This window comes from Psammomys obesus, unplaced genomic scaffold, assembly GCF_907164565.1.
Source record: "Psammomys obesus unplaced genomic scaffold, mPsaObe1.curated_primary_1811, whole genome shotgun sequence".
Lineage (NCBI taxonomy): Eukaryota > Metazoa > Chordata > Mammalia > Rodentia > Muridae > Psammomys > Psammomys obesus.
Genome location: NW_026587216.1, coordinates 29509566 through 29536039, shown reverse-complemented (window position 1 = coordinate 29536039; position 26474 = coordinate 29509566). Strand labels below are relative to the sequence as shown.

At 41.5% G+C, this 26474-nt stretch overlaps 2 protein-coding genes across 3 annotated transcripts in view; both read left to right on the top strand.

Annotated features, from left to right (window-relative positions):
- Sgk3 (serum/glucocorticoid regulated kinase family member 3) overlaps nucleotides 1-6863 on the top strand; it is a 97436-nt gene extending 90573 nt beyond the window's left edge. For both annotated transcript variants that reach the window (XM_055603167.1, XM_055603168.1), the window contains exon 17: nucleotides 4815-6863. In XM_055603167.1, the coding sequence (XP_055459142.1) occupies nucleotides 4815-4985 (171 nt within the window). In that variant the 3' untranslated portion in view covers nucleotides 4986-6863. The remainder of the gene's footprint in view (nucleotides 1-4814) is intronic.
- A 6912-nt stretch (nucleotides 6864-13775) lies between these two features.
- The window catches only part of Mcmdc2 (minichromosome maintenance domain containing 2), a 34472-nt gene continuing 21773 nt past the window's right edge, over nucleotides 13776-26474 (top strand). Inside the window, exons 1-11 of the mRNA XM_055603169.1 lie at nucleotides 13776-13927; nucleotides 14778-14855; nucleotides 15358-15498; nucleotides 16070-16257; nucleotides 16342-16472; nucleotides 16553-16612; nucleotides 19239-19434; nucleotides 20013-20135; nucleotides 20255-20359; nucleotides 22599-22724; nucleotides 24615-24852. Of these exons, the coding sequence (XP_055459144.1) occupies nucleotides 16164-16257; nucleotides 16342-16472; nucleotides 16553-16612; nucleotides 19239-19434; nucleotides 20013-20135; nucleotides 20255-20359; nucleotides 22599-22724; nucleotides 24615-24852 (1073 nt within the window). The 5' untranslated portion in view covers nucleotides 13776-13927; nucleotides 14778-14855; nucleotides 15358-15498; nucleotides 16070-16163. The remainder of the gene's footprint in view (nucleotides 13928-14777; nucleotides 14856-15357; nucleotides 15499-16069; nucleotides 16258-16341; nucleotides 16473-16552; nucleotides 16613-19238; nucleotides 19435-20012; nucleotides 20136-20254; nucleotides 20360-22598; nucleotides 22725-24614; nucleotides 24853-26474) is intronic.

Here is a 26474-nt window from a genome sequence, read left to right as displayed (position 1 = left end):
ACATACTAAACCAACATCCAAGAGAAACTAATGTTTTCCCAGGGCCAAATAAGTGTGTGTGTGGTGTGTGTGTGTGTGTGTGTGTGTGTGCGCGCGCGCGCGCGCAGACCAGACTGTGAGGTATCCTCCAGTCTTGCCCGCCTTAGGTTTTGAGACAGGACCTCTCACTGCACCTGAGTTAGTCACTTCAGCTAGGCTGGCTTGCCAGGGTGCTGCAGGGATCCAGCTCTTTCTGCCTGTCTGGAGCTGGGAGTGCAGGTGTGTAAGCCCTGCACAGACACATGATACGGGTCCTGGAAATCTGAGCTCAGGCCCTCGTGCTTGTTTGCCAAATGCCTTTATCAGTTCAGCTAAATCTTTGGATGGAAATATAAATTGCCATATCCTTTGAAGAAAATAATAAAAAGTGTTGTTAAAATATTCACATTAGAGGCTGGAGAAATGGCTCGGCCATAAAGAGCACTGGCTTCTCTTCCACAGGACCCAGGTTCAAATCCCAGTGCCCACATGGCATTTCACAACAGTCTTTAATTCCAGTTCCAGGGGATCTGACACCCACACAGACATGGATGGAAGCAGAACATCAGTGTACATTCCTCTGAAGGCCAGAGAAACCTTGATGTCATTCTTCAGGCATTATCCATTTTATTGTTTTGTTTTGTTTTCTGCTTTGAGGCAAAGACACTCACTGGCCTGAAACTAGGCTGGCTGACCAGTGAGCTCGGGATAGGACTGTCTGCACCTACACACTGCTGGGATGATATTCAGGTGTTCCCAGGCCAGTGTTTTTGTTGTTGTAGTATTTTAATTAATTAAATTATTAATTAATTTAGTTTTTTGAAACAGTTTTTCTCTGTGTAGCCTTGGTTGTCCTGAACTTGCTTTGTAGATCAGGCTGCCCTTGAACCCACAGAGATCCACCTGCCTCTGTGGTGGATCTCCCAAGTGCTGGGAGGCCAACATTTCAAACCTGAACTCTTTAACTTAGGTCCTCCTGTCTACAAAACAAATACTTGAGCAAGTGAACTATCCCCAGCCTCAGATCTCTCGTTTGTAGTTGCTGTGAAAATTAGGGGCTAAGGAAATTACTTCAGGAAGTAAACGTGAGCCTGTATACTCACACTCGGTTAAAGGTAACCGACCTTTAACCATAATAGCTGTGGTACTTTCCTCCCTTCCACACAGCAGTATTTGTATCCTGATCTAGTCCGTGTAGTTCAGAATGGAGAGTGTCAGAAGCAACTACTCTGTTAAGCACAGTTTTTGTCCTGGTTTTTGTATTGAGGATTAGGGAGGCCCAGTCCCCAGTCTTCACGGAAGCAGGTGTATAGAAAGCTGGTAGTTACATAAAGAATTGCAGCTGATGCATTTCACAGTCAGAACTTGATGACAGTTTTTGGTGTGTTTCACATTTGGTTTGTGTCTGGGTGTCTCTGAGCACATTGGTGTAGGGTTTGCTGAGGCAGGTGTTCCTCCATCTGAGGTAAATCCCCAGGGGTGTGGGTGTGTGGGTGTGGGTGTTGTGTCTGTCTGTCTGTCTGTCTGAGTATACACACGAGTACCAGAAGCATCTCTGGTGTCTATGAGGCCAGAAGAAGGAAGGCACTGGAGAATCCCCTGGAACTGAAGCTAATGGCCATTGGGAGCCAGCTGATGTCAATGCTGGAGCAAACCTAGATCTTCTGCAATATTGTTATTATTTTAGATTTTATTAATTTTTCTTTCATGTGTAAGTATATGAGTGTTTGCCTGACTGTGTGCCTGTGTACTGTGTGCACACAGTGTTCATGAGTCCAGGAGAGGGTGTCAGATCTCGTGGGACTGGAGTTACAGATTGTTGTGAGCCATTTTGTAGGTGCTGGGAGTTGAACCAGGTCCTCTGGAAGAGCAGAGCCACTGCTATTTTTTATTATTTTTTTTAAAAAATAAGATATGATCATGTTTTCCTGCCCCCAATTTCTCCAGATACTCCCACCTAACTGTGTCCACAATCAACTGGGTGTTAACTGTACAGGCCTTTCATCTCAGGCGGATCTCCGTGAGTTCAACGCCAGCCTGGTCTGCAGAGCAAGTTCTAGGACAGCCAGGACAACACAGAGAAACCTTATCTACAAAAAAAATTAGAAAGTCCTGTTGAGTTCATTCTGTGTTGGGCATCTCCTCCTGAGCACTGTGTCTACCCTGAAGGCTGATTAATATATATAGACTCCACTGGAGGGAACCTGGCTTTTTTCCTGGGCCAGTTGTTATCAGATGTAGATAGCTTCTTGTTGAAGGATGGGAACCCATTTCCATTTCCTCCTCACGGAGCTGGGACCCCATTTGGCTTAAACCTGGGCAGGGTTTTTGAAAGCTGCTGTAGTCTCAGTTCACATGTGCATCAGTCCTTTTGTGTCTGGAAGACGCTGTCTTTTTAATATCCCGCCACCTCTGACTCTTATAATCTTTCTGCCTCCTTTCGCACATATATTCGTAAGCCTTCAAGGAGACATCACTTTTAGGACTGAGTGCTCCAAAATCTCTCACTCTGTACATTATATACACTCATGGGTTTCTTTGTTAGTTCCTATCTACTGCAGGAAGCTTCACTGATGATGGATGAGAAGGGCACTGATCTGTGGATATACTAATATGTCACTGAGAGTTGTTTTATTGCTATAGTCTTTTAGCAGAATAACAGTATTAGATTTTCCCTTGGGACCAAGACCAATACAGTCTCAAGTTTTGGGGCGCTTTATCAGTGTCAGGTGTGGCATCTGACATACATCCATCTCTTGGAGTGGGCCTTAAAGCTCATCAGTCAAGAGTCGTTGGTTGCTCCCATAGCATTTGTGCCACTATTATAACAGTATATCTTACTAGCAAATTACTGTTCCTGGGTTGCAGGGTTTGTAGCTAGAATATATTGATGATCGCCTTTCTTCTCCCATAATGTGCGAGTACCTTTTAGTACCCAGGAATGTTAGTAAGGGTGAAGGCTCTAGTTAGGCACCAGCTCAACTCTGTGCCTTCTGTAGGGCTGGATTGGCAAATAGAAATTCCTTAAGTTTAGTTTTATCATGGATTTTTTTTCTCTGTCAATTGTGATTAACAGTTTTGCTGGGTATAGTAATTGGGGCTGGCATCCGTGGTGTCTTAAGAGTTTGTAGAACATCCATCCAGACCCTTCTAGCTTTCAGAATCTCCACTGAGAAGTCAGATATAATTCTGTGGGCCTGCCTTTATATGTTACTTTATCTTTCTCCATTGCAGCTTCTAATATTTCTTTGTTCTGTACATTAGAATTTTATTATGTGATGTGGAGAATTTCTTTTTGGTGCTCTGTATACTCCATACACCTTGATAGGCGCTTAATTTCTCTTTAAGATTTATTTCTTTATTTTATGTATATGAGTGCTCTTACCTGCATGTACACCTGCATACCAGAAGGCGGCATCAGATCACATTATAGATAGTTGTGAGCCACCATGTGGTTGCTACGAATTGAACTCAGGACCTCTGGAAGAGCAGTCAGTGCTCTTAAACTCTGAGCCATTTCTCCATCCCCAATACCTACTTCTTTAGGTTTGGGGCAGGAGAAGGGACTTCTGCAAGCAGGCTGCTACAGAACTAAGAGAAAATCTGAGAGAACACAGTGAAAGACAGGAAAGTAGTGAAAGTTGCCTATGTGGGTCCCAGCCCAGTGTGGCCACTGAGGTTCCCTGTGTCTAGACATGGGTCATGGGCTAGAAGAGAAGGTTGAAAGAGTTGGTGGGAAAGAGCTAAGCTGAGTCTACCAGCAGCTCTTAACCCCTGAACCATCTCTTCAGCCCCTTTGAAATTCATTTTAAATTCCTTTTAATTTTAAAATCTTTAATGCTATAATCTCTGGAGTACTTTGTACTCTGAGGGAGATTTTCTTACGTGGAAAAATCAAACATTTCAAGTTCATTCCCTGTTCTCTGATTAATTTGTAGATCCACAGAGCTAACTGATATCCTGTGGTTATTTTCTCTGTCCTAAGTCCCTGCCTGTGTAATTCAGTTAGGCTTCTTGACGTAGACGTGTAAAGGAGCAGAAATAGCCTAGAGGATTAGCATGGTGTTTACAAGCAATTCGCCTGAGTTTGTATCTCAGTTCCTATCTGAAGAAAAGGCTTTCTTCCTAGCTGAAGGGAGAGATCCATTGTCACTACACTGAATGAGACACTGCCTTGCAGCTAAGCATTTGCGGTACTCCTCTCACATTCCCTCAGGCCTGTGCAGCTGAGAATGCTCCCACCAAGTGCTTCATGACCATGTCTGTAGCGCAGAGATCCACCTTTCACGGTTTTACTTAAAACAGCCTCACTTCATGAGAAAGCTTTACCCATCCAAACTTGAGAAGCTAAACTGGCAGGCTCAGAGTAAAATACTATCCTGGAGACCTCCCTAAACCTTGTTTTTGCACATGAAGATGATGATGTATAGAGAGAAAGGTGGAGGGGTGTATGTATGAATGTATGTATATATGCATGAATGTGCAGCTCTGCCACGCTGGCCTTCCTTATCCTTACCATCACTACTCTCCCTACTCAACAGTGAAGAATTGTAACCTGTTAGACCAGACATCTCAGCATAATAATAAAAGTGGGTAGGGGAGCAGAATGATAAGGTAGGGGAGATCTAAACCTTCCAGGGAAAATATGCAAAGTCATAAAAACATCTTAATGCGCTAAGTTCATTTAAGAAAAGCTAACTGACCAACTAAGCTAATGAAAGAAAAGCTAATTAATAAACTAAGTTAATGAAATAAGAACAGCTAGGGTGAGTGATTCTGTGCTTTCAATGTTTCAGGCCGGACCAGATGATATCAGAAACTTTGACACAGTCTTCACCGAAGAAACGGTTCCCTATTCTGTGTGCGTGTCCTCCGACTATTCTATAGTGAATGCCAGTGTTCTGGAAGCAGATGATGCATTTGTTGGTTTCTCTTACGCCCCCCCTTCAGAAGACTTATTTTTGTGAACAGTTTGGTGTTCAGAACCGTCGGGTAAACTCAAGCCTGCGGAAGAGACAGAAACACCTCTTTGTGTGAATATATTCAACTATGTATAACAGTGCCTCATTTTTACATGTAATGTTGAAAACTATGAAATTTGTATTTTCTGCTGTATGCAAGAAATAGGGCATTTCAAAGAGCTGTTTTGAACTGAAATTTGTATTCTTGTTTATTAAGCTTATTTTTAAACAAAAATTTAAAGGTATTATTCTTAGCACTAACCTATTTTTAAAGATAACTTTTTCTATTGACTGTTTTTTTTTTCCTGCTGAGTTTACACTAACACAATCCAAGATAGACTGTTTGAATAGTCTGTTACAGTTAAGGTGTATTAGTATCTTTATAATTCTATGACTTTTGTCATAGCAGAGCTATGCAAATGGTACGTGATGGTTTATGATGAAACCCTATCTTCCCATGAAAAGTCACTATTTGAAAATTACTTCTTGGTAGTAAATGCAAAAGCAGCTTAAACGCACTGGCCGTAGTGAACAATAATAGCTGCTCACATTCAGCCCCGTAAGAAAAAGCAAAAAGATTTTTTGCTTTTGAAACACTCAGTTCCCATACATGCATCATTTTTCCTTTAGAGGAAAAGAAAATATTTAATGGCTAGAAATTTTTAGAATTCCCACGGAACTGAGAAGTAATAAGATGCTACCAGATAATTTTTAGGTGGTGCCAAAAATAAATGTCTGTTATATATGTATATTACAAATGTTTTCTATTTATGTTCCTTTTAACCCTTGGAGGTTTAGTGTACCATTGAGTAAGTCAGTGTCAGGTTTTGCAAATAGCTATTTCAAAACTGCCTTCCTGATTGATCATGTTTTCACAATGACAGAAAAAAAAAGCTTTCTATAATGTTCATCTAGTTGTGAATTAAATAAAAGAGCAAATCTGGGTCAGTGTAGATGTATGTCACTGTAACAGAAGGTAACAGTAATTTAGCAGATACACACTCAGTTTTACTCATCTGTAGTGCCGGGGATCAGACATACAGAAGGCTTCATGAAGGCGAGTGAGAGTATTCTCCGTCTCTGAAGTACACACCTGCCTCTTGGTATCTTTATGTATCTTACAAATTAGAAGACCGACTGTAAAATCACATGCCGACTAATGTCTGCATTCATAACGGTAAAGGATGTTAGGCACAGAGAAACTCTTTAAAAAGAAAGCTTACGCTGGGCAGTGGTGGCGCACGACTTTAATCCCAGCACTCGGGAAGCAGAGACAGTGGATCTGTGAGTTCGAGACCAGCCTGGACTACAGAGTTCCAGGATAGCCAAGGATATGCAGAGAAACCCTGTCTGGAAAAAAACAAAATAAGGCCGGGGGCAGGGGGTGCCACATAACTTGGGATTCCAGTTCCTGGAGGGCAGTTTCTCAGATCCTTTAAGGAATGGTATCATGAGTTTAGCTGCTCCAGAGACAAACTTCATTTGCATGTGTTATCTTGACAAAGAAATCGGGAATATTTCTCGTCAATATGTTTCAGCTTAAATTCGGTCAGCGGAGTGGGTGGGGATGGGTGGTGCTTTGGTGGGACAGGTAGTATTTTATGTGCGGTACACTGGACCTTCCTTACAGGTGAGATGTGCTGTCGTCGCTGTACATAATTGGTTTGGGGCACTTCTGTAAGGACGACTTTAATAACAGTTTCTTGTTGATTATAAATCTAGACACATTGTACATGTATGATTTTTACTCAGATATCCCTAATTAAATTGCCAAAAATTAAAGTGCAATATTGTATTTTTAAGAACAAATTGTAGGTTTTTGATGTTTCTTGGATCACAAGAAATACAGATCTATGTAGTATAATAAAATTAGCAAAAAATTAATTATCAATATCTAATCCCTGCTACCTGAAATTAAAGTCAGTAATGGTTATAGTAATTATCAAGTGAGTTATTCTTGTGTGAGATATAGTCAAAATATTTGGATAGAATAAATTACTGGGTTATATTGACATGTGTAGATCAGGGAACAAAATTATTTTTCTGATCTCCACATTTATCTTTTCTCCCATGCTGTAAGTCTTATTAAATACATGCTTTTTGGAGAATCAGACTGTCTCATGCTAACTACCAAAATAATCTCGAAGGGCCAAATGAAGACTAGTTAACAGTCAGGAAGTCAGCTCCTGGCCTGTTTGCTTCATTTTTAGAGATACGTCTCAGTGTAGCAAGCTGGCCCCAAACTCAGGATCCTCTCAGCCTCCTCAACCTAGGATTGCAGCTTGTTAGTTTCAGCTTGATGAAGTAGATGTTTTTAGCCGTTGAGCTGTAAAGGCAATTTTTACTTAACGGTTTTGTAGAAACCATTCTCCTCCGGGCAGGAAAGGTTCCTTGTTCAGCCTCCTCTTCGTAGTTGGGGGTCCCAGGCTGCAGGAGTCGGGTGAGGAGGCAGAGGCTTTTAGTTTCCTGGGGGGCAGTCTCTCTTAGGTTCCCACAGTCCCTCCTCCAGTGTTCTGACGGGGCCTTAGGGTGCACACATGAGTTTTGTGGGAACACAAGCAGTGAGAGCACAGTAATAACCCGAGTCATGAGTTCTTTATGGTCTGAGTACCTTGAAATTAATGTCATGTTTGTATATAAAAGAAGCTGTTGGGCAAAATGAGTAGCAGCTCCCAGAATATGTATAAGAATATTGGGACAGCGGCTAAAGAGATGGATTCAAATAAAAATATCTGCTCTTCTTGCTGAGGACTTGGGTTCGGATCCTGGTACCCACCTGGTGACACACTGTAGCCTGTAGCTCCAGTTCCAGGGACTCCAGGCATGCACGTGGCGCACATGAGTACATACATGCAGGCATATACACAAAAATCCTTGTATTTTAAAAAAAATACTTGGGTTCTTTGCCACATCTATATTTATTTAAACTAATAAAAATTGTTCACAACCTCAGTAGTAGAATTCGGTTGGACATTGATCTCAATTAGGTCACATTTTTACCATCATGGCAAATTGTGTAACTGTTGATTTGCAATCTTTTAAATACATCCCTTTAGTGGGTGAGCATACACCCATACATACGCTTTTCAAGGGGGGCGAGATGGCTCAGCAGGTAAGGACAGTTGCCACTCGAGTTTAGGTTCTGAGAGCCACGTAGCAGGAGAGACTCAACATCCGTAAGTTGTCCTCTGACCACTGTGCACCCCTCCCACACACGTGTAATTCTGCTGTGCACCCCTCCCCCCCACACACATAATTTGAAATCATTCTTCAATTCTTAAATGTTCACTTCTACATAAGTAAGTGAACCGAGAAAGGAAAAAATGCTGCGTTGTTCTCAAATAGTTTTTTTAAAATTTTAACTAAAGTTGCAACAGTGGAGAATAACTGAAATTAATAGTACACAAAAAGCTTTTCTACAACAGTGCGATGATCAAAGAATCTTTAAAGAGTAGCTAATTTGTATGTGTTTGGCTACAATGCAGCGTAAGGCAGTTAAGTTGGGTTGTATCACGCTTTACCCCTGTTGACCAGAACCATACGCATTTGATGATTTTACGGATCCTGTATTCAAAGGTAATATCTGGTTTTTATCATAAATTTTCTTTTGCAGGAATGTATCATAGGTTTGTCTTTTCTCACACTTGCTATACTTTGAGCAATGAATAAAGATCGATATTAAGTATTTCTACTTCAGTTTTGGTTAAGTATTTGTGGGAAAGTCTACAATGACTTGTCAATATTTAAATTTTTTTATGTTTTAGTAGTTAACTCATGGAATGCAGAAGGCTGAACTGTCGTACTACCACACCACACAAAATAGCCAGTTAAAATCTCTATTGCAATAGAGTTTTCAGTTCCTTTTAGATAGTAAATACAGCCCTGCTGTGTTAGGTTGTTCTGTGATCCAGTTACAGCCTACAGGCTGGCGAGCTGGTTTCCCAGCAGTGTGAGCTGAATTTACTATCTAGGACCTGCCTGATGAAAGAGAAATGCACCTACAAGTTCTCCTGGGACATAGGAGCTATGGCGTGAGCAGACACTAAATGCAGAATTTTTTTATAATCATGCATGTGGTCTCCGGTATTGCAGTGGTAGAGTGCTTGCCGAAGGCCCTGGGTTCAATTCCCGGTGTGTATGATTTGCACAATAATTGACTTTGCTGATGATGTAGTGGTGCTGATCACTGCCACTTAATCTCTTAATTTTAAAGATTTTTAAATGTATGTGTGCACATGTGTATTTATACCATGTGGAAGCAGGTGTCACCCGAAGCCAGAAGAGGGATTACAGACTCCTGAGGCTGGAAATACAGGTGCTTTGTGAACCACCTGACTTGGGGGGTTGGAAGCTGGACTCCAGTCCTCTGGAAGAGCAGCAAATGCTCTCAACCACTGAGCCATGTCTCTGGCCCTGGTTGGTACTTAATTGAGAACATTTATCACAAGTACAGAGAAAAAAAGAATCTGAGATTTTAGTGGATGGTACAGTGGATAGATTATTTCACCAATTACCCAGGTTTTTTAACTTATATTTATTCCTTGGGAATTTCATACGTGTATACAGTGTACTTTGGGCGCATCCATACCTCACTCTGGCCTCCCCCAACTCCCAACTCACCTTACCATGTACATGTTCCTCTCCCAACTTCCTATCTTTTTTTTTTTTAATAACCCACTGAGTCCAGTTAGTAACAGCAAACATATAACTTTAATCTCTGCATTTTGATCCAATCTATTAGTGTCCTTTAATTGATACTGTTAATATTCAGAGTTGTTATTAAGAGCTGCATATTGATTCTTGACATCCTGTTGATTTTGTAGTTTTTACTATTTTTTCCCTTCCCTTGCTTAACTGTTACTCTAGTATGGCTTATCTTCCCTGTGGCTGCAGAGGTGCATTTGTTTTTTTCTTTGGTCAGGAAGATTTCATAACATTTTCTGCTGAGCTGGCTCAGTGGATATAAGTTTCTTTAGCCTATTTTTTATCATGGGTAGTTTTTACTTTTCTTCAGTTGTGAGAGATAACTTGGCCAAATGCATGTATCAGTTACTTTTCTGTTTCTGCAATAGAGCACCGTGCCCAAAGGCAACTTACAGAAGAATTTATTTTGGCTTACCGTTCCAGAAGGGGGATCCACGGTGGGGGGAAGGCAGGGAGTAGGAGAGGGAAGCTGGCTGGTCACATCCTCAACTGCACGCAGAAAGCAGAGCAGGACCTGCAAGGGGAACGGGGCTGTAGACCCTCAAAGCTCACACCCAGTGATGTACTTCCTCCAACAGCACTGTGCATCCTGAACATGGCACAACCTCACCAGACAGCACCACCAAATGAGAACCAAGTGTCCGAATCCATGAGCCTCAAGGGCCACCCTCGTATAGTAGTGTGCCTGGCAGTCGTTGTCTTTCAGAACTCTAAATACATGTGTCCAGGCCCTCCTGGTTTTTAAATTCAATAGTCTGCTGTTAGTCTAGCAGCCTTTATACGTTGCAGACTTGGCAGTTTGGTATATTTTATATGCTTGTTTTTCTGTATTTGGAGTTTTAGTGTGATGAGGGGAGGCTGTTGTCTACTCTTGTTTTGGAGTCCTGAGTACCTCCTATATCTGGATTGGCATTTTTCTTTCTAATGCTGAGGTATTTTTAGTTTCTCAGAAAGTGTTTTTGTGCCTTTAGATTGATGTGGTTCTCTTAGGCTTATAACCATAGATTTGGTCTTTCAGGATGTCACATGTATCTTTTGATTCCCAATTGCTACCTTTTCATTATTTTACCTTTGTCCTGGCTGGATGGTTTTAGTTCCTCCAAGATCTTGACCTCAAGCTCGGATATTCGGTCCTCCCCTTAATCTGTTCTATTGCTGAGCCTTTCCACACATTTTTTATTTGAACTACTATGTGGTTTTCTGTTTGTTTGAGACAGGGTTTCTCTGTGTAGCCTCAGCTGTCCTGGAACTCACTCTGTAGACCAGGCTGGCTTTGAACTCAGAGATCCTCCTGCCTGTGCCTCCTGAGTGCTGGGATTAAAGGTGTGTGCCACACTGTCTGGCACTACTATGTGTTTTATTGCTAGCAATTTAGATAAGTTTCTCTTTGTTCAATTCCTCTTTCATATTATCCATCACGTTCCTGATTTCACTCAGATACTTTTATCTTTGAACATACTTACGGTTGTATTTTGAGTTCTCTGGGATTTCATCCAATTCAGTCTCACTAGCTGCCACACGATCTACTCGTGTGTCTGTGTGAGCCTAAGTGAGTATGTGTCCCCCACATGTGTGTAGTAGCCTGCAGAAGTCATCACGTCCCCTGGAGCTAGAGTTCTAGACGGGTGGTTGTGACCCCTCACATGGCCACTACAGAGCAACCCTGAGCTTTCTGCAGGACCAGCAAGCACTCTTAATTGCCGAGCCATCTCTCCAGCACCCAGGTCGAGTATGTTCGATGATCAGGTAGGAATGAAGTACAGTAGAATCAGGGCTGGAAAGATGGCTTAGTACTGGCTGCTTTCCAGAGGACCCGGATTCAATTCCCAGCACCCACATGGAAGCTCACAATTGTCTGTAACCCCAGTTCCAGGAGATCTGACACCCTCACACAGACAGGAAGCACACCAATATGCATACAAATAAATCATTTTTTAAGTAACTGTGATAGAGTTGAGTGCAGAAAATAATTCCTGGGCTTGAGAGATGGCTCAGAGGTTAAGAGCACTGACTGTTCTTCCAAGGTCCTGAGTTCAATTCCCAGCAACCACATGTTGGCTCATAACCATCAATAGTGAGATCTGGTGTCATCTTCTGGCCTGCAGGTGTACAGGCAGGCAGAGCACTATAAATATTTAATCTTTTTTTAAAATGCAAGATAATGTAAAAATATTATTTGCCCTTTTTTACTGTGTTGCCATTCATAATAATGATGTAAAAGTAGCGGTGATAAAGCCCTGCATCGTTAATGCTAACCAGCAGCAGTATGCCGTAGTCGTCGTGACTCTGATTGCTTTGCTTTTCACTGACGTCTGAAGAAAGGAAAACCTGTCCCCGAATTTGGAGTCAGGGTGTCAGAAGAGGTGTCTGACTTGTCATGTTCACTGCAGCACTGCTCACAACCACCACGTTAGCAAAACGACCTGAGGGTGGACACAAACATATACAAAGAAAATGTGCTGGCATGTGTGACATGGATTGATGGGACACAATGCTACATAGAGATTCCCTCCTAACTGGAACCTTTTCCAGGTAGGAAAGAGGTCTAAGTTTTTAGTGTTCTTGTTGTTTGGTAAAGCTTTTATTGAGCTTTAATTCTCACACTTTACAACTCGTCCATTTAAAGATGCACTATTAGCCAGATATTGTGAAACGTACCTATAAGTCTCAGACTTGGAAGCTGAGACAAAACTGTGAGTTCAAGGCTTGCCTATGCTACAAACTGAGTTCGGAGCCAGCCTGGACTACAAAGAGACCCTGTCTCATTACCAGCAATTGAAGCTGGGCAGTGGTGGTGCACGCCTTTAATCCCAGCACTCGGGAGGCAGAGGCAGGAAGATCTCTGAGAGTTTGGGGCCCGCCTAGTTTACAGAGTGAGTCCAGAACAGCCAAAGCTATATAGAGAAACCCTGTCTCAAAAACAAAACAAAAAAGAACTTTGTTCAACACCATTACCTTACAAACAACCCAAAGGGTTTGGAGGGCTAGTTCAATGTCAATACCAAGAACAGAAACAACAGCATGCTATCCACTTAATGGAATATTACAAAAAGGAAGACAATTCTAACATTCTAAAGCATGCAGGAGCATGAAAGACATTTTATGAAGTGGAATAAGAGGTACAAGATAGTAAATGCTGTGCGATTCCATTTGTGAGTTCTACGGTAGCTAATTTGAAGAAGACCGAATGGGTTATTGCCAGGAACTTGGGAAATCACTAAACGGCTCAAGAGTTTGGGAAGATGAAAAAAAAAAGTAGTGAAAACATAGTTTCACGACAGTGTGAAAGTAATGCCATTCAACTTCCACTCGAGAATGGCTAACATGGGAGATTTTATTAGGTGCATTTTACCACAATTTTAGGGGAGAAAAATTCCCTACCCCACTATCAGTCACCTTCCACTTCCTTACTAAGCCCCAGGTAATTGCAAATTCATGTTCACGTTTGACTATCCTGGGTATTTCGTTAATAACTGGCATTTCATACAGCATATTACTTTTGTGTCTTTCATCTTGCACAGTGCAGAGAGCCATCCATAGTGTACTAGCCCTTAATTCTCTTTTTAATTCAAGGAATAAATCGTGTCGCCTTGCGTTGCTATGCCACAGCTGTCTGATGCTGCTTGGGAGCGAAGGCGTTCACTTCGCAGCAGTTATGAGTGATAGTGTGAGTTGACATTTGCGAGCTTTTCTGTGGACGCATGTTTTCAAGTCCCTTGGAATTAGCCCTTTGAGAGGCCGCCGCAATGTTTCCCAAAATTCCGACAATGCTGTTTCGCATCGCCATCAGCAGGATTTGATTTTTCTTTTTTTCCACACGGGTATTGTCTTGGACTAGACAGCAACGAAAGCAAAGGAAGCCTTGCGGGGAGCAAGCTGCGGTCGGGAGGCGCAGGTGGGACTGGCTGCCCTGGTGACGGAAGGGCGGAGGTCCCGGCAGACCCCGCGCGCCCGACGGTTGGGGAGGGCGCGTGCGCAGGAGCGCCTCTGCGGCACCTCGCGCGGGTCTGGAGGCGCAGGTGGGTCTCGTTCCGGAGCGGCCGGAGTGGCGGGCTCCAGGGGCCTGGGGTCCCCCAAAGGGCTGCGGGGCCCGCGAGCCAGGCGGGTTCGCGCTCGCGGCTGAGTGCTGAGCTGTTTGAGCCTTGGTCTCCGCATCGCCTCACGGTTCCCGCAAGCGCTGACGCGAGGTCCCTTCGCCTCTTCTGCGCCCAGTTTCTCCTCATCGGCCCCTCCTGGCAGTGTGTGTGAGTGTGTGCCCGGCCACCACCACCCTGCCCGAGCCCAGCCCTAACCTCCGTGTGCCCAGCCTCCTGAATGTCTGCAACCACCACCTAGCCTCGACTGCTTTGTTTTGTTCTGTGTTGTTTGTCCAGGTTGGCCACGAAGCCCAAAAGGAGGGTCTTTAAAATTCTAGAATTTATCTCCTCCGTTCCATTTTGTTTCACATACCCTGGACTGGTTTGTCCATCTATCAGAAATACAACACTAGTTGAAAACTGATAATTGGCTGTTCACTGTTTCAAAGCATTCTCCACACAGGTAACAGGACGGGGCTAATTTCCAAAATAAAAAATAAATAAAACGGACATAATTCTATTTTCAAAAACTTCTCTTTCCAATTACCTTGCACTCGGTCTGGCCTTACTCAACCATTTCACTCTATGTCCTCCAACTTCAGAAACCTGGTTTGTTGTTTCTTTGTTTTGTTTTGAGACACAGCTTCTCTGTGAAGCCCCGGTGGTCCTAGAATTCAATCTGTAGGCCAGGCTGGCTTCGAACTCAGGGATCCATCTGCCTCTGCTTCCTGAGTGCTGGGATTAAGGGCGTACATGAGCGCACCCGGCAATAAACCTAATATTCTTACGATGTCAACCAACAAAATTACTGATTTTTATCCCTATGTGATAGCAAAAGGGATAGGCCTACCCACTTAACTTTTCTGTGGAAAGTGTCCTGAACTTCAGGTACTGAGTGGGTGAATTCAGTGTTGTATGACTCATAACGGGGGGTGTTAGCTGCTTTGGAAAATTATCCCCATTATAGAAATACCTACTAGAAACCAACTTTATTTATTCTTTTTTTTTTTTTTTTAAGAATTTATTTTGGTGGTGCTGGGATCGAGCCCAGCCTTGTGCATGCTGGGCAAATGTGCCAGGACAGCGTCACAGACAGGTAAACTCACTTTATCCCTTTGAAGTAGAATGCGGTAGCTTCCTTGTTACCCACTGCCCTCAACCAAAAGAGTCCAAAGCCATAGGAAAACGCCCTGGTCTATACATGAAGATGACCCAGATTAATAAGGTATATCACTTACGTTAGTGCTCACTAATATGTTCATATTTCTATTGCAAGTTATCATATAGTTGTTTGTATAGCTGAGTTACTTGCTGTAAAGGCTAGGCACTACATTTTGCCCATTTTGTATTCCTGGTGCCTAGGGGAAAGTGAGGCAGCCGATAAATAAAAAATAGCAAAGAAATAGTTGGTAACGATTCAATACATATATTAGTCATTATTTCTGAATTTTCTAAATTGGATTGCTTAAAGGCAGGGTCCAATCTTCATTATATCATTCCTAATAAATACAGTAATAACTGAATGGCATATCTTATTTCTAATTAGTGCTTTCTGCTTAAGTGCGGTTTTTTTTATATTCCCCTCTCTCCCACTACAGTTTAATGTTCTGCACTTGTCACTGACCAAGATTGAAAACTGAAAGAGGCCTTAATTGTTTAATGCCTTTGTCGCTGGCAGCTGGAGATACTGAGCCAAGAGAGGCCAATTTCCCCAGCAAATGCTTTCTCAGGCTTTTCAAGTTAGTCTCATACCTTTACTGCCTAACTTAGTTTTCTTTACACTGTGTGTGTGTGTGTGTGTGTGCATTCAAATGTGAGGATCAAAGGCCAGCTTGCTGAAGTTGGCTCCTCCTTCCACCATGTTGGTCCCAGGGGTCAAACTCAGTCGTCAGACTTGGCTTCTTTACCCAATGAGTCATCTCGCCATCCCAGACTGAATTTATGAAACAATTTATATCACTTTCATCATTCAGTCTGTGCTTACATGGGATTATCATCATCCAAAATTACTTGTTTCAACTTGCATTTTTGGAGTGCCTGCCCTAGAAAGCCGTTTGAGCATCCTGTTAAGTTTGTGGTCATTTGCAAAATCGCCTGAGTGCTGACTGAAGTGTTATTTGGGGAAGGGAGTTTAGTCAATAGTACATGCTTGCATGCATGAGGCCCTCGGTTCAGTCGCAAGTTTTGTTTGTCTTTCAGTTGGAAGGTTTTAGAGTTGCAAAGTTTACCAGCTGTAGCCTCAGTGTTAAGTTTTAATAGTCGGTAAGTTTTATTAATGGTCTTCAAAAGTAAGCTTTCTTTTGTTTCTAGGTTTCCTGATTCTTTCTGTGAGTCTCGTCACTTGTAATCTTTACCACCAGCTGTGGTTAACCTGCTGCTAACAGAGAAGGTCAACAAGGGGAAGATGGCAAATCTACAAATGAAAGAGGCAGCCCTTGTCTATCTAGACAGAAGTGGAGGCCTCCAGAAGTTTATGGGCGACTGCAAGTACTACAATGGTGCGTCAGCAGAGGCGCTGTCCAGAATCCTCACACATGTTTCTACACGTAATTATGCTGACATTCACGTTTATATCTTCACAGATTCAAAACAAAGTTACGCTGTCTATCGGTTCAATATTTTAATAAATCCCTGTGATGTTGTCGAATTAGATGCTGAACTTGGAAATCACGTTTTACACCATCCCTTAAAAGCTGCTCAAGTTTTTCAATCAGTAAGTTTTTCAATCAGTAAGTTAAAGTGTCTGCGTCGCATGGAAATTTTGGTAACTTGTTTGCTTGTTTGAAATTACAGGTCTGCTTTGTCGCTGTTAAGACTCTCTCATTAATTGGACAGTTGCAGACTGAAACTCAAGTAAGTTTTAATTAACCTCTAGTCTTTAAAACTCAGGAACAAATTTTCAAAATAACTTACAAATTACTGTTTTTTTTAGAGTAATTAATACATTAATAATTTAAAGAGTAGAGTACATCTTATAAAGCTCTGTCAGATTTTTTTCTGTATTTTTACATTTATGTATCACTTTTATTTGAGGGGTGCTCATGCTTATTCCGCCAAGGTCTGCAGGTCAGAGGACAATGAGAGGCCTCCAGCTTCTCTCCTTCCACCGTGTGGGTTCAGGGGATGGAACTCAGGTTAGGTAGTCGATCTTGTCTTAAAAGTTGTGTCAAGTTTATCTGACAGAAGCAATTTGAAGGAGGAAGGATAGGCTCCAGTGCTGTAAGTGTCCCAGGTCTGCCTCCATGGGCAGTCATTTCTGGAAACACCCCTAACAACTTGTTTACCCGTGTCCTCCACTAATCTCTGGTGCTCCTGAATGCAAGTTGACATTCAGTACATTAACCACAAATACCTTAATATGGTTCATTTTTACCTTCTAATATCACTTTTAAGAATAAACATTTTTATAATAACCATTTTAAAAATATCCAAAAGTAAAGGTATTAATAAAATGGACCTCCATATGTCCGTCATTTAAACTTGGTTGATATACTATATATGCACCAGCTATATTTATCTGGAATACTTTAAAGCAAAACCCAGATGTTTGGATCAACTTTTAAAAACTGTTGTGTTTTTCTTATGTAGTCACAGTGTCATCATCAGTGATATTTTCTTGATATCATCTAATATCTAATCCATATTTTAATTTTTCCAATTTTATCTCAAGAGGTTAAAAAAATTTTTTTGAGCCAGTACCAAGGCCTGGATGAGGGAGTGCATGCCCTATAATCCCATCATTTAGGAGGTGGAAATAGGAAGATTAGTGGTTTAAGGTTATCTTCAGCCAGCATCAAGGTTCAAGGGTCACACATTGCACATTGCAGTAGATTCAAGAACCTACTGAGTCTTCAGTCTAATGCTACCTGGACTCCTTCCTTTTTTATACCATTGACTTAAGAAAAAAACTGGTTAATTGTCCTGTAAAATATTATGCATCTGGAGCTATCTAATCTCTTTCTTGCAGTACCACATATGTTAAGGTCTAGATTCAGCTTATTTTAACAACACACTTATAGTATTATATGTTATATATACATATCATAAGGATATAATAGATGCCGTTTTTATAGCTGTCAAAGTTCATCAGTTGTTCAGATGTTCTTTCTGGTTTCTGCATTATACAGTTTCTTATCGACTTTCACCTGATGGTTTTAGAATACTGGGAGCTACCGTTTCATTAGCAGTTGTAATTTTTTATTTTTCTAATTTTGCCACCCTGTCTGATTGATTGATTGACTGATTAATTGATTGCTTTTTTGAGACAGAGTTTCTCTGTGTAGCCCTGGCTGCCCTGGATCTTGCTCACAGAGATCCAACTGCCTCTGCTCCCAAGTGCTGGGATTAAAGGCTTGCGCCACCACCTACCGGCTTCTTTCTGAATTTATTATCTGAGATTATTCTATAAGAAATTGTCTGGCCTGGGATATAGGAGAGCATTTACCCAGAATAAGCAAGGCTCTGATTTTAATCTCTAACACTGAAAAAAAGAAACTAAAAATAAGTTATTATTTATCATTTATTTATTTATCTGGAAAAGGCAAGATAAATATTTGGTTATTTTTTCATTTTATTTTTCTTATATTTATGGTTGTCAGCCTAGCCTTTAACAGCTGAGCCATCTGTCCAGCCCCATTTTATTTTTCTCAATGCTCTCTTTTGTTTGAATTCTGAGCCACAGCCTGAGCCACTCTTAAACTTCCAGGGAATTGAACTCTGGACTCTCAGATTAAGGCTCAGGAACCTTATCAATGGAGCTATCCAAGTCTCCAATATTTAATTGTTTTCCTTTTAAATGTTTTGAAGAGCAGTGAAAACTAGTAGCAACCTGTAATGATGACCAATATTTCTGTTCTCATTTTCAACAAGAGGATTTCATTAACTCCTTACTATGTCTGCAGGTAAAAGCACTTGCCTCCAAGCCTGGCTACCTGAATTTGATCCCTAGTATCCACATGGTAGAAGGAGAGAACTGATCATCACTTTTTGTCTTCTGACCTTCACATGCGTGCATGTGTGTCTGTGTGTGCATATGATTTTAAAGTAATTTAAAGAAGATGCCCTAATGCCATCTCCTATATTTTCTTATACAGACTTGGAATTATTAATTTCCCTCTGAAGAGCTCTGATCCCTTTTAGTGAGAATTAATATTTTGAAATCACGATTTGGGCACAAAAGTGTCCAATGCTATTGGGTTCTCATTGTGTGTGTGTGTGTGTGTGTGTGTGTGTGTGTGTGTGTGTGTATGTGTGTGTATATATATATCCAGAGAATGTATATTTTTAAGGAAAAACAATGAGTTCATTGTGATAATCTTAATTAAAATGTTATAGGATTTGTATTTATATTTTATCTTTCTCTCTGGCTTAATATTTGGTTCACAGCAACAATAACAAATTATATAATATTTTTACTACTTAATAAGGCAAGTTCAATTGGGTTACAAGTTTTATTAATATCCTTTTTTGTTCTTATCAGATCAATATTATACTGAAGTTAACACACTTGCCTCCCCTGCCAAGTTATAATCTTGATATTTGTGAGTTTCCACTTAATTATACATCTCAGAGGTTTTACATGATGCAAGGAATTGTGATCGCAATGACAACCGTAACCAAGTACACGCAAGGTGCAAGATTCCTCTGTTCAGATGAAGCATGCCCTTTTTCAAAAGGTCAGTGTCCAACGAGAAATGAAAAGTCAAGCCGTTCCATTCCAGGCCACATTCACAATTGGTGGCTAACCAAAGTGTGATAAATGGAGACATTATGGTTTATTGTGTATAACCTGAAACAGTCTTCCCCACACTCCACAGTTTAATAAATGCTTATATAGTTCTGGAATAACAAATGAGAACTGTTTGCTCACTCAACTCCCTCTGCTGAAGATGTAACCAGCCAGCCCTTCTGTGAGACTTCTTTTCCCTTCATCACCAAGGCAAGCAGAGTCAGATGCTTCCTCTCTCCTCCCTGAGCTCTCTGCAAATGATACCACACAGAGAAATTGTGTATTTAAGTGTCCATTTACTAGTGCCCTAGTACAGTGCCTGGAGAAAAAAAAAAAAAACAAAAAAACATGTTGCTAGCATTTGGGAGGCTAAAGCAGAGGATGGAGGGTTCAAGGCTAGCCTGCGCTACATAGTGACACCTTGTCCCAAGGAAGGAAGGAAAAAAAGAAATTCACACTAATAATATTAAATGATAGAAATAGACAAAACTGAGAGCCTCTGAGCTCACCAGTGTTTTCTTTCAGGATTTCAGTATATAAGAGTCCATGTACCTGGTGCTACTGAATCTGCAACAGTAAGAAATGACTTTTTGTGCAATCTGTGTTCATCTCCACTTCAAGAAGACAGAAAATTTAGAGTACTTGGTGGTAAAAAAAAAAATACACTTACATTTTGTGTTAATTTTCAAATAGTGTCTTGTGTTAATAGGAAACTTAAACTGAATATGTATTCTATTAACAATTTTCTTTTTGTCCTTTACCTTAAGATAAACAGATAGTTGAAATAATTACCACAAAAGTGCTTCATGCTTTTCAAGGAGATTCTAAAAGCCAGCCATTTAGGTTTCAATCACTCAGTGTTTTTCTAAGAGGTAGGTAAAGTTCTGTTTGAATTCAAAACAAGTTGCTATAAAATATGCAACCACCTTGTTTGTGCTCACATTTTGTTAAGTATATTGACAGCTTAAGAATGGACAGTCACCTTTACCTAGAATTGTCAAGTCCAAGGGTCATGGCCAATTGATGTCACATTATTCTCTGTGTGTGTGTGTGTGTGTGTGTGTGTGTGGTGTTAACATTAGTTAACAGAGCTGGGTGCAGCAGTGCATGCTCAATCCCAGCACTCAGAGGCACTTTAAGTCAAGACCAGTGAGACCCCATCTCAAAAGAAAAAATTAGGCACAGGTGAGACACTCGGCAGAGACTGCAGCTTCCCACGCAGCTCGGGAGGTGGGCCTGGCGGTACACCCCACCACTTCGATGTCCTCCAGGGCCAGAGCTTCCCTGGCCAGAGAATTCCAGAGCGAGAAGGGCTAGACTCAAGGCACCAACCCCACCTCACATCCTGGTTTGTCCTGCCAGGGGAAGGTGGGATCCGCTAGCCAGACCCTGACAGCCTTCCCGAGCACTGGAGACTTCAAGCCCCACCACCACTTGCCTTTGCCTACAGCATGCAGTCCCAGGAGAGAGGTGTGCATTGCAGCAGCTGGGAGGAAGTCAGCATGACTGCCATGTCCAGCACAGAGGAGGATCTCCTGGAAGCTGTGCTCCAGCAAGCTGGGGATGCTGGTTGGAGTGGCCTCTTCTAGATCATCTTCCTCTTGGGCTACATCACTGGCTACTATGTGCACGAGTGCAGATAAATGCTGCCCCCCATATATACATACTATATGATGAAAGAAAAGAGTTATGGATGTTGCTACATTAGTAAATATTTGCTAACTTTGAGAATGACGGTCATGACTCTGTGTTGATAACTGATGGGTAAGTACGAGGAGGCAGGTGTCAGCCACAAGGAGGACATTGCTCACAGCACCAGGAAAGGAGCTAGAATTGTGACAATGGAGCTTTTCCTTTTTCTGTGTGCTAAAATTTGAGAAATTGAAAGTATTCATTTGGAGAGATGATTGCTGTAATTCTACATCCTTTAATTGTGTTTTTTCATTGTTGTTTGGTTGTCTTGAGACTTTCAGTGCTTGTGTTCAGATGAGAGAGGAGAGGAAAGAGAAGAGGTAAGCGAGAGGGAGAGAGAGTGTGTGTGTTTAGTATAGTCATTTGTTCCTGAGGGCATGCACAGAAGTCAATACTGGGCATCTTACGGAGGTCTCTTAGCCCATGAGCTCCAGAGATTGCCTGTCCTCCTCCTTTCCCACTTAGCACTGAGGTTTCGGGTATAACCTGCCATGCCCAGCTTTTTATGTGGGCACTAGGAAACTAGGCAGAACTCAGAAAAAGCATGGCAGGCGCTTTGCTGACTGAATCATCTTTCTAAGTCCTTAATTGCACTTCAAAAATAAGCCTGGAGGGCTGGTAAGATGGCTTGTCAGGGAAAAGTGCTTGCTGCCCAGCCGGACAGCCTGAGGTGATCACTGTAACCCCATGGTAAAAGAAGAGAACTGATTCCTGGAAGTTGCTCTCTGACCTCCAACATGCACCATGGCACATGCACACCCACACATACATAGGACATACACACACGTGATGGAATTTAAAAGCTTTGCCCAGCCTGCGTGTGTGAGAAGAGCATGGCCTAGTATAAAAGGGTGGGTTGAGGACTGGACTAGCTGTGCATTTGGCTCTGCCACTTGCTAGCGACTTGGCTCTGCACAGATTGCTGGCTCTCTCGTTTTCTCACGAATGAGGTACAGGTGAGGCCATCTACACTTCTGGTATGCAAGAGCACACAGACAAGACCTCAGAAATGCTGTAGAAAGTGAGTGGTATCTTTTCAAATAACTTAATTTCTAAATAAATAATGTTACATGCTAATGTTTATTAACATTCATTAGCACTTAATTGTTTTATCTTATGTAAGATGGCGTTTTCCTTCTTGACCGCATTATAGGTGAATATTTAATTATCCTAATTGCTATTTCACATGCCTCTTGAAGCGAATTCACATTGCCCATAAATATCAACATGTATCAACAACAACAAGGCCTTGGTTTCCATTGTTGCGGGTACCGCATGTGGGTACTATATCAAACAAACATAAATAGTTCACTACTAACTTGACTCCTGAATTGGCACTGGTTCAGATCCTTGAACCTTTCAATGATTCGCAGTTTTCATTTAGTGAATGCTGTTTTCTTTTGTGTTTGATAACCATAGATGAGCTAGTGAATAAAATGAAAATAGGAAATGAATATAAAATTATTGGAATTCCCGTCTGTGTCAAAACATCACAAACTGCTCTCTGTGTAGAAGCAAATAGCATCACTCCTTACACAGCAAAAGGTAAGGAAGATTACGGTTTAACATATTTGAGTCCATCTGTCCAGCAAACAGTGTTGCTTACCTTTCTGCTAGGCCCTCTTCTCAGCAGTAGAAACAGGAAAACAGAACATCAGGCTGTCTATTCTTTTCTCATGGTAGGCTGTCAGTCAGATGGCCACCAGTCCAGGTGCATAGGAGGAATCCCAGCACTTGGGAGGCTGAGGCAGGAGGAGCTCAGCTTGAGGCCAGCCTGAGCTATGAAATGAGTGGGGATCAGCCGGGGTTATCATTGCAAGGCTCTACCTCCAAATGGAAATCACAAAAGCAGCCAATGAAACAGTCCCCACTGTTGTGTTATTAAGGAAAAAAACAAGGTAGTTACAGTCTTAATGGAATTGAGGACCTCTTTCTTGAACTAAATCTTACCTTGACTTTTTAAAAGTTACCAATGAGAAAACTGATAGTTTTCTTAGCATGGTGGTGAACACTTGGCAAGCCTATGGCGTGGTGGCAGAGGCCGAAGGTCAGCTGATGACATAATAAGAAGCAGAACATCTTTCAGGGTACCAAGAGTTAAGTAATGTTTTCTCACTAAGGAAGTTCCTAGTAACTGCTGTGGCCCGAGGAAGAAGAGATCGGTAAGCAGTACCTTTGCCTTCATGGGTCCTGAATAGAGAGTAGAAAAGGGCAAGGGGACTAAAACACCACCTTCCTCACCAACAGCATCTCTGGACAGCTCCAGCATAATTTAGCATTCTGTAACTAGAAAATAGAGAGCAGCCCTGCTGTTTTCACTTGCTTTGAGATCGAAATAGCAAAGGCTGGCTAGAATAGTGGGAAGTTTAGAATCTACATTGATAGAAGCCCAACTTGAATTTACTTTTTTTTTTTTTTTTCAACATAGGGTTTCTCCGGGTATCCCTAGCTGTCCTGGAACTTGCCCTGTTGACCAGGTTAGCCTTGAACTCATAAAGATCAGCCTGCCTCTGCCTCCTGAGTGCTGGGAGTAAAAGTGTCCTCCACCACTGCACAGTACAACTTGAATTTAAATGCAAGTGAATTCTAGATACTTCAGCTTATCTTGGAGAGAATTCTTAAAAGAAGGAAACTGTTGACGAAAGCAAAAGCAATATAAACCAAGTTTGATGAGCATTTTCATGAACTGTGAAGAGCTTCACCACTTACTGGCTTGTAAGCGAACATAACTGATATGTAGGTGGAATGTGCTTTCTTCCATTGAACTGTAGGATTCAAGCGTTAGACTAAGGCCTTCCTGGAGGCCTGTGCTGTGAGCGCAGCCGAGAAGAGAGCAGGGCTACCATGCAGCCCTCTATCATTCACCAGGAGCTGGTAGAGTCCAGTGGAGAAGATTTAGAATGGTACAGTGTAGCATAGTCTGGTGCTTTCAAAGTAGGAGAAAACAAATCTTCAGGTGCTTCCTGACAGGAACAAATACAGCAGTAAAGAAGCCTCATCCCTTTTGCCTCACACAGACCTCAAAGGAGAACAAATGATTCTGTGATTTGTCATTCGGTTAACAACCAACTCACATGGGTGCTTGTGGTGACAAAGATAAGAAATGATAGATGAGGGCTGGAGAGATGGCTCAGCTGTTAAGAGCACTGACTGCTCTTCTAGAGGACCTGAATTCAATTCCCAGCACCCACATGGTGGTTCACTGTCACCTATAATGAGATCTGGTGCCTCTTCTGGCGTGCATGCATACATGCAGGTAGAACACTATGGATAATCAGTCTTTTAAAAAAGAAAGGAAGAAAGAAAGAAATGAGAGATGAGCATGACCACCAAACATAATTTCATAAAATTTGAGCATGGCACATTAAAAGGATTATATTTTTATATTATTTTGGACAAGTGGAATCAAATACCTCCTTTTTATTTTTCTTTCAGTTCCTTCAGGAATCAGTGACAACTTCAGGTGTCTCCACTCCCTGACTTCCAGCTCAAACTGGAAATTCACAGCAATACTTGCCAACATCTTTGCATCACAGATTGTTCCTCCTGGGACTTACAATCTGCTCAAACTGTGTTTGCTGATGAGCCTAGTACAGACAAGAGACTGCAGTAGGAAACCAGAAGACTGCTTGGATATTTTAATTATAACCAGTGACACTCTGCTTGTAGACAGGTAAGATGCATGCCATGAAGTTTTCAAATTATATATTGCTCACAAATTTGTATGTGTTCTTCTTCCTGATATTACTATAGGATGATTATTTAGAACTCATCTAAGTACCAATGTGTTTAAATACATTGTTATTAATAAAGTTCAAAACTTTTGTTGTTGTTGTTTTTCAAGACAGGCTTTCTCTGTGTAGCCTTGACTGTCCTGGAACTTGCTTTGTAGACTAGGCTGGCCTTTGCCTCCCTAGTGCTGGGATTAAAGGCGTGGGCCACAACAATTTACTAGTTCAGAACTTTTTTACACGTTCTCACTGTGTAGCCCTGGCTTTCCTGGAACTTACTCTGTAGATCAGGCTGGCCTTAAATTCAGAGATCCCCCTGCCTCTGCCTCTTGATCAAAGGAATGTGCCACCGCTGTCCAGGTTAAAATTTGAAACTTTTTTTCTTTTAGTTTTTTGAGACAGGGTTTCTCTGTGTAGCCTTGGCTGTCCTGTACTTAGTTTGCAGACCAGGCTGGCCTTGAACTCACAGAGATCCACTTGCTTCTGCTTCTCTGAGTCCTGGGATTACAGGCATGTGCCACCAAACTCCACAAAGTTCAAAACTTTTAAGACATGCATGTAGAACTGAAATATTTGCTTTTGATATTTAAAAAAATCTAACTTCAAAATTAGACCCATTTCTCTAGCCAGACCTTTAGAAAGGCATCCTCCACAGGCTTCCTTGTCCCACACTCTAACTCGGCATCCTGCTTTTATCCTTTTATTTTCAAATAGCCATCCATGTAGGGTTCAGTGGCCATTTTCTTACTATTCTTACAGATTCCATTCAGTGACACACATTCCCTATATATGAATAGCTGAGAAATTCACTCCAGTTTACTTTGGGGGTAAGTAAACTGATCTGGGATAAGTGCTTACTTCTTAGTAAGTTCCTTTAAAAGGAGGTTACTGAAGGGGTCATGAAGCTAAGAATAAGCTACTTGGGGCTGGAGAGATGGCTCAGCAGTTAAGAACACTGTCTGCTCTTCCAGAGGTCCTGAGTTCAATTACCAGAAATTACATTATAGCTCACAACCATTTATACTGGGATCTGATGCCCTCTTCTGGCATGCAGGTGTATATGCAGATAGAGCACATATATATAATAGACAAATAAATCATAAAAAAAAATAAAGAATAAGCTTTGTATAGCCAGTGTGCAGTTTTGAAGCAAAAATAGACTTCTAGAATTAAATATTTTTAATTCAAATTGGCTTAACTTATTTACTAGAAAATGTTTGGTTAAAATTAAGTCATCATTGGCAATATCAATATGGTATTAAGTGCAATAGATTGCACCAATTATTTTTTAAGATTTATTTGTTTTGTATAAAGTGTTCTGCTTGCAGGCCAGAAGAGGGCACCAGATCTCACTATGGATGGTTGTGAGCCACCATGTGGTTGCTGGGAATTGAACTCAGGACCTCTGGAAGAGTAGCCAGTGCTCTTAACACCTGGGCCATCTCTCCAGCCCCAATTATCATTATTATTTAAAAACAACAAAAAAATGAGTTTCACTGATTTTTTTTTTTTTTTACATTGCTGTGATTAGCACCATGACCCAAAAGCACCTTGTGGGAGGAAA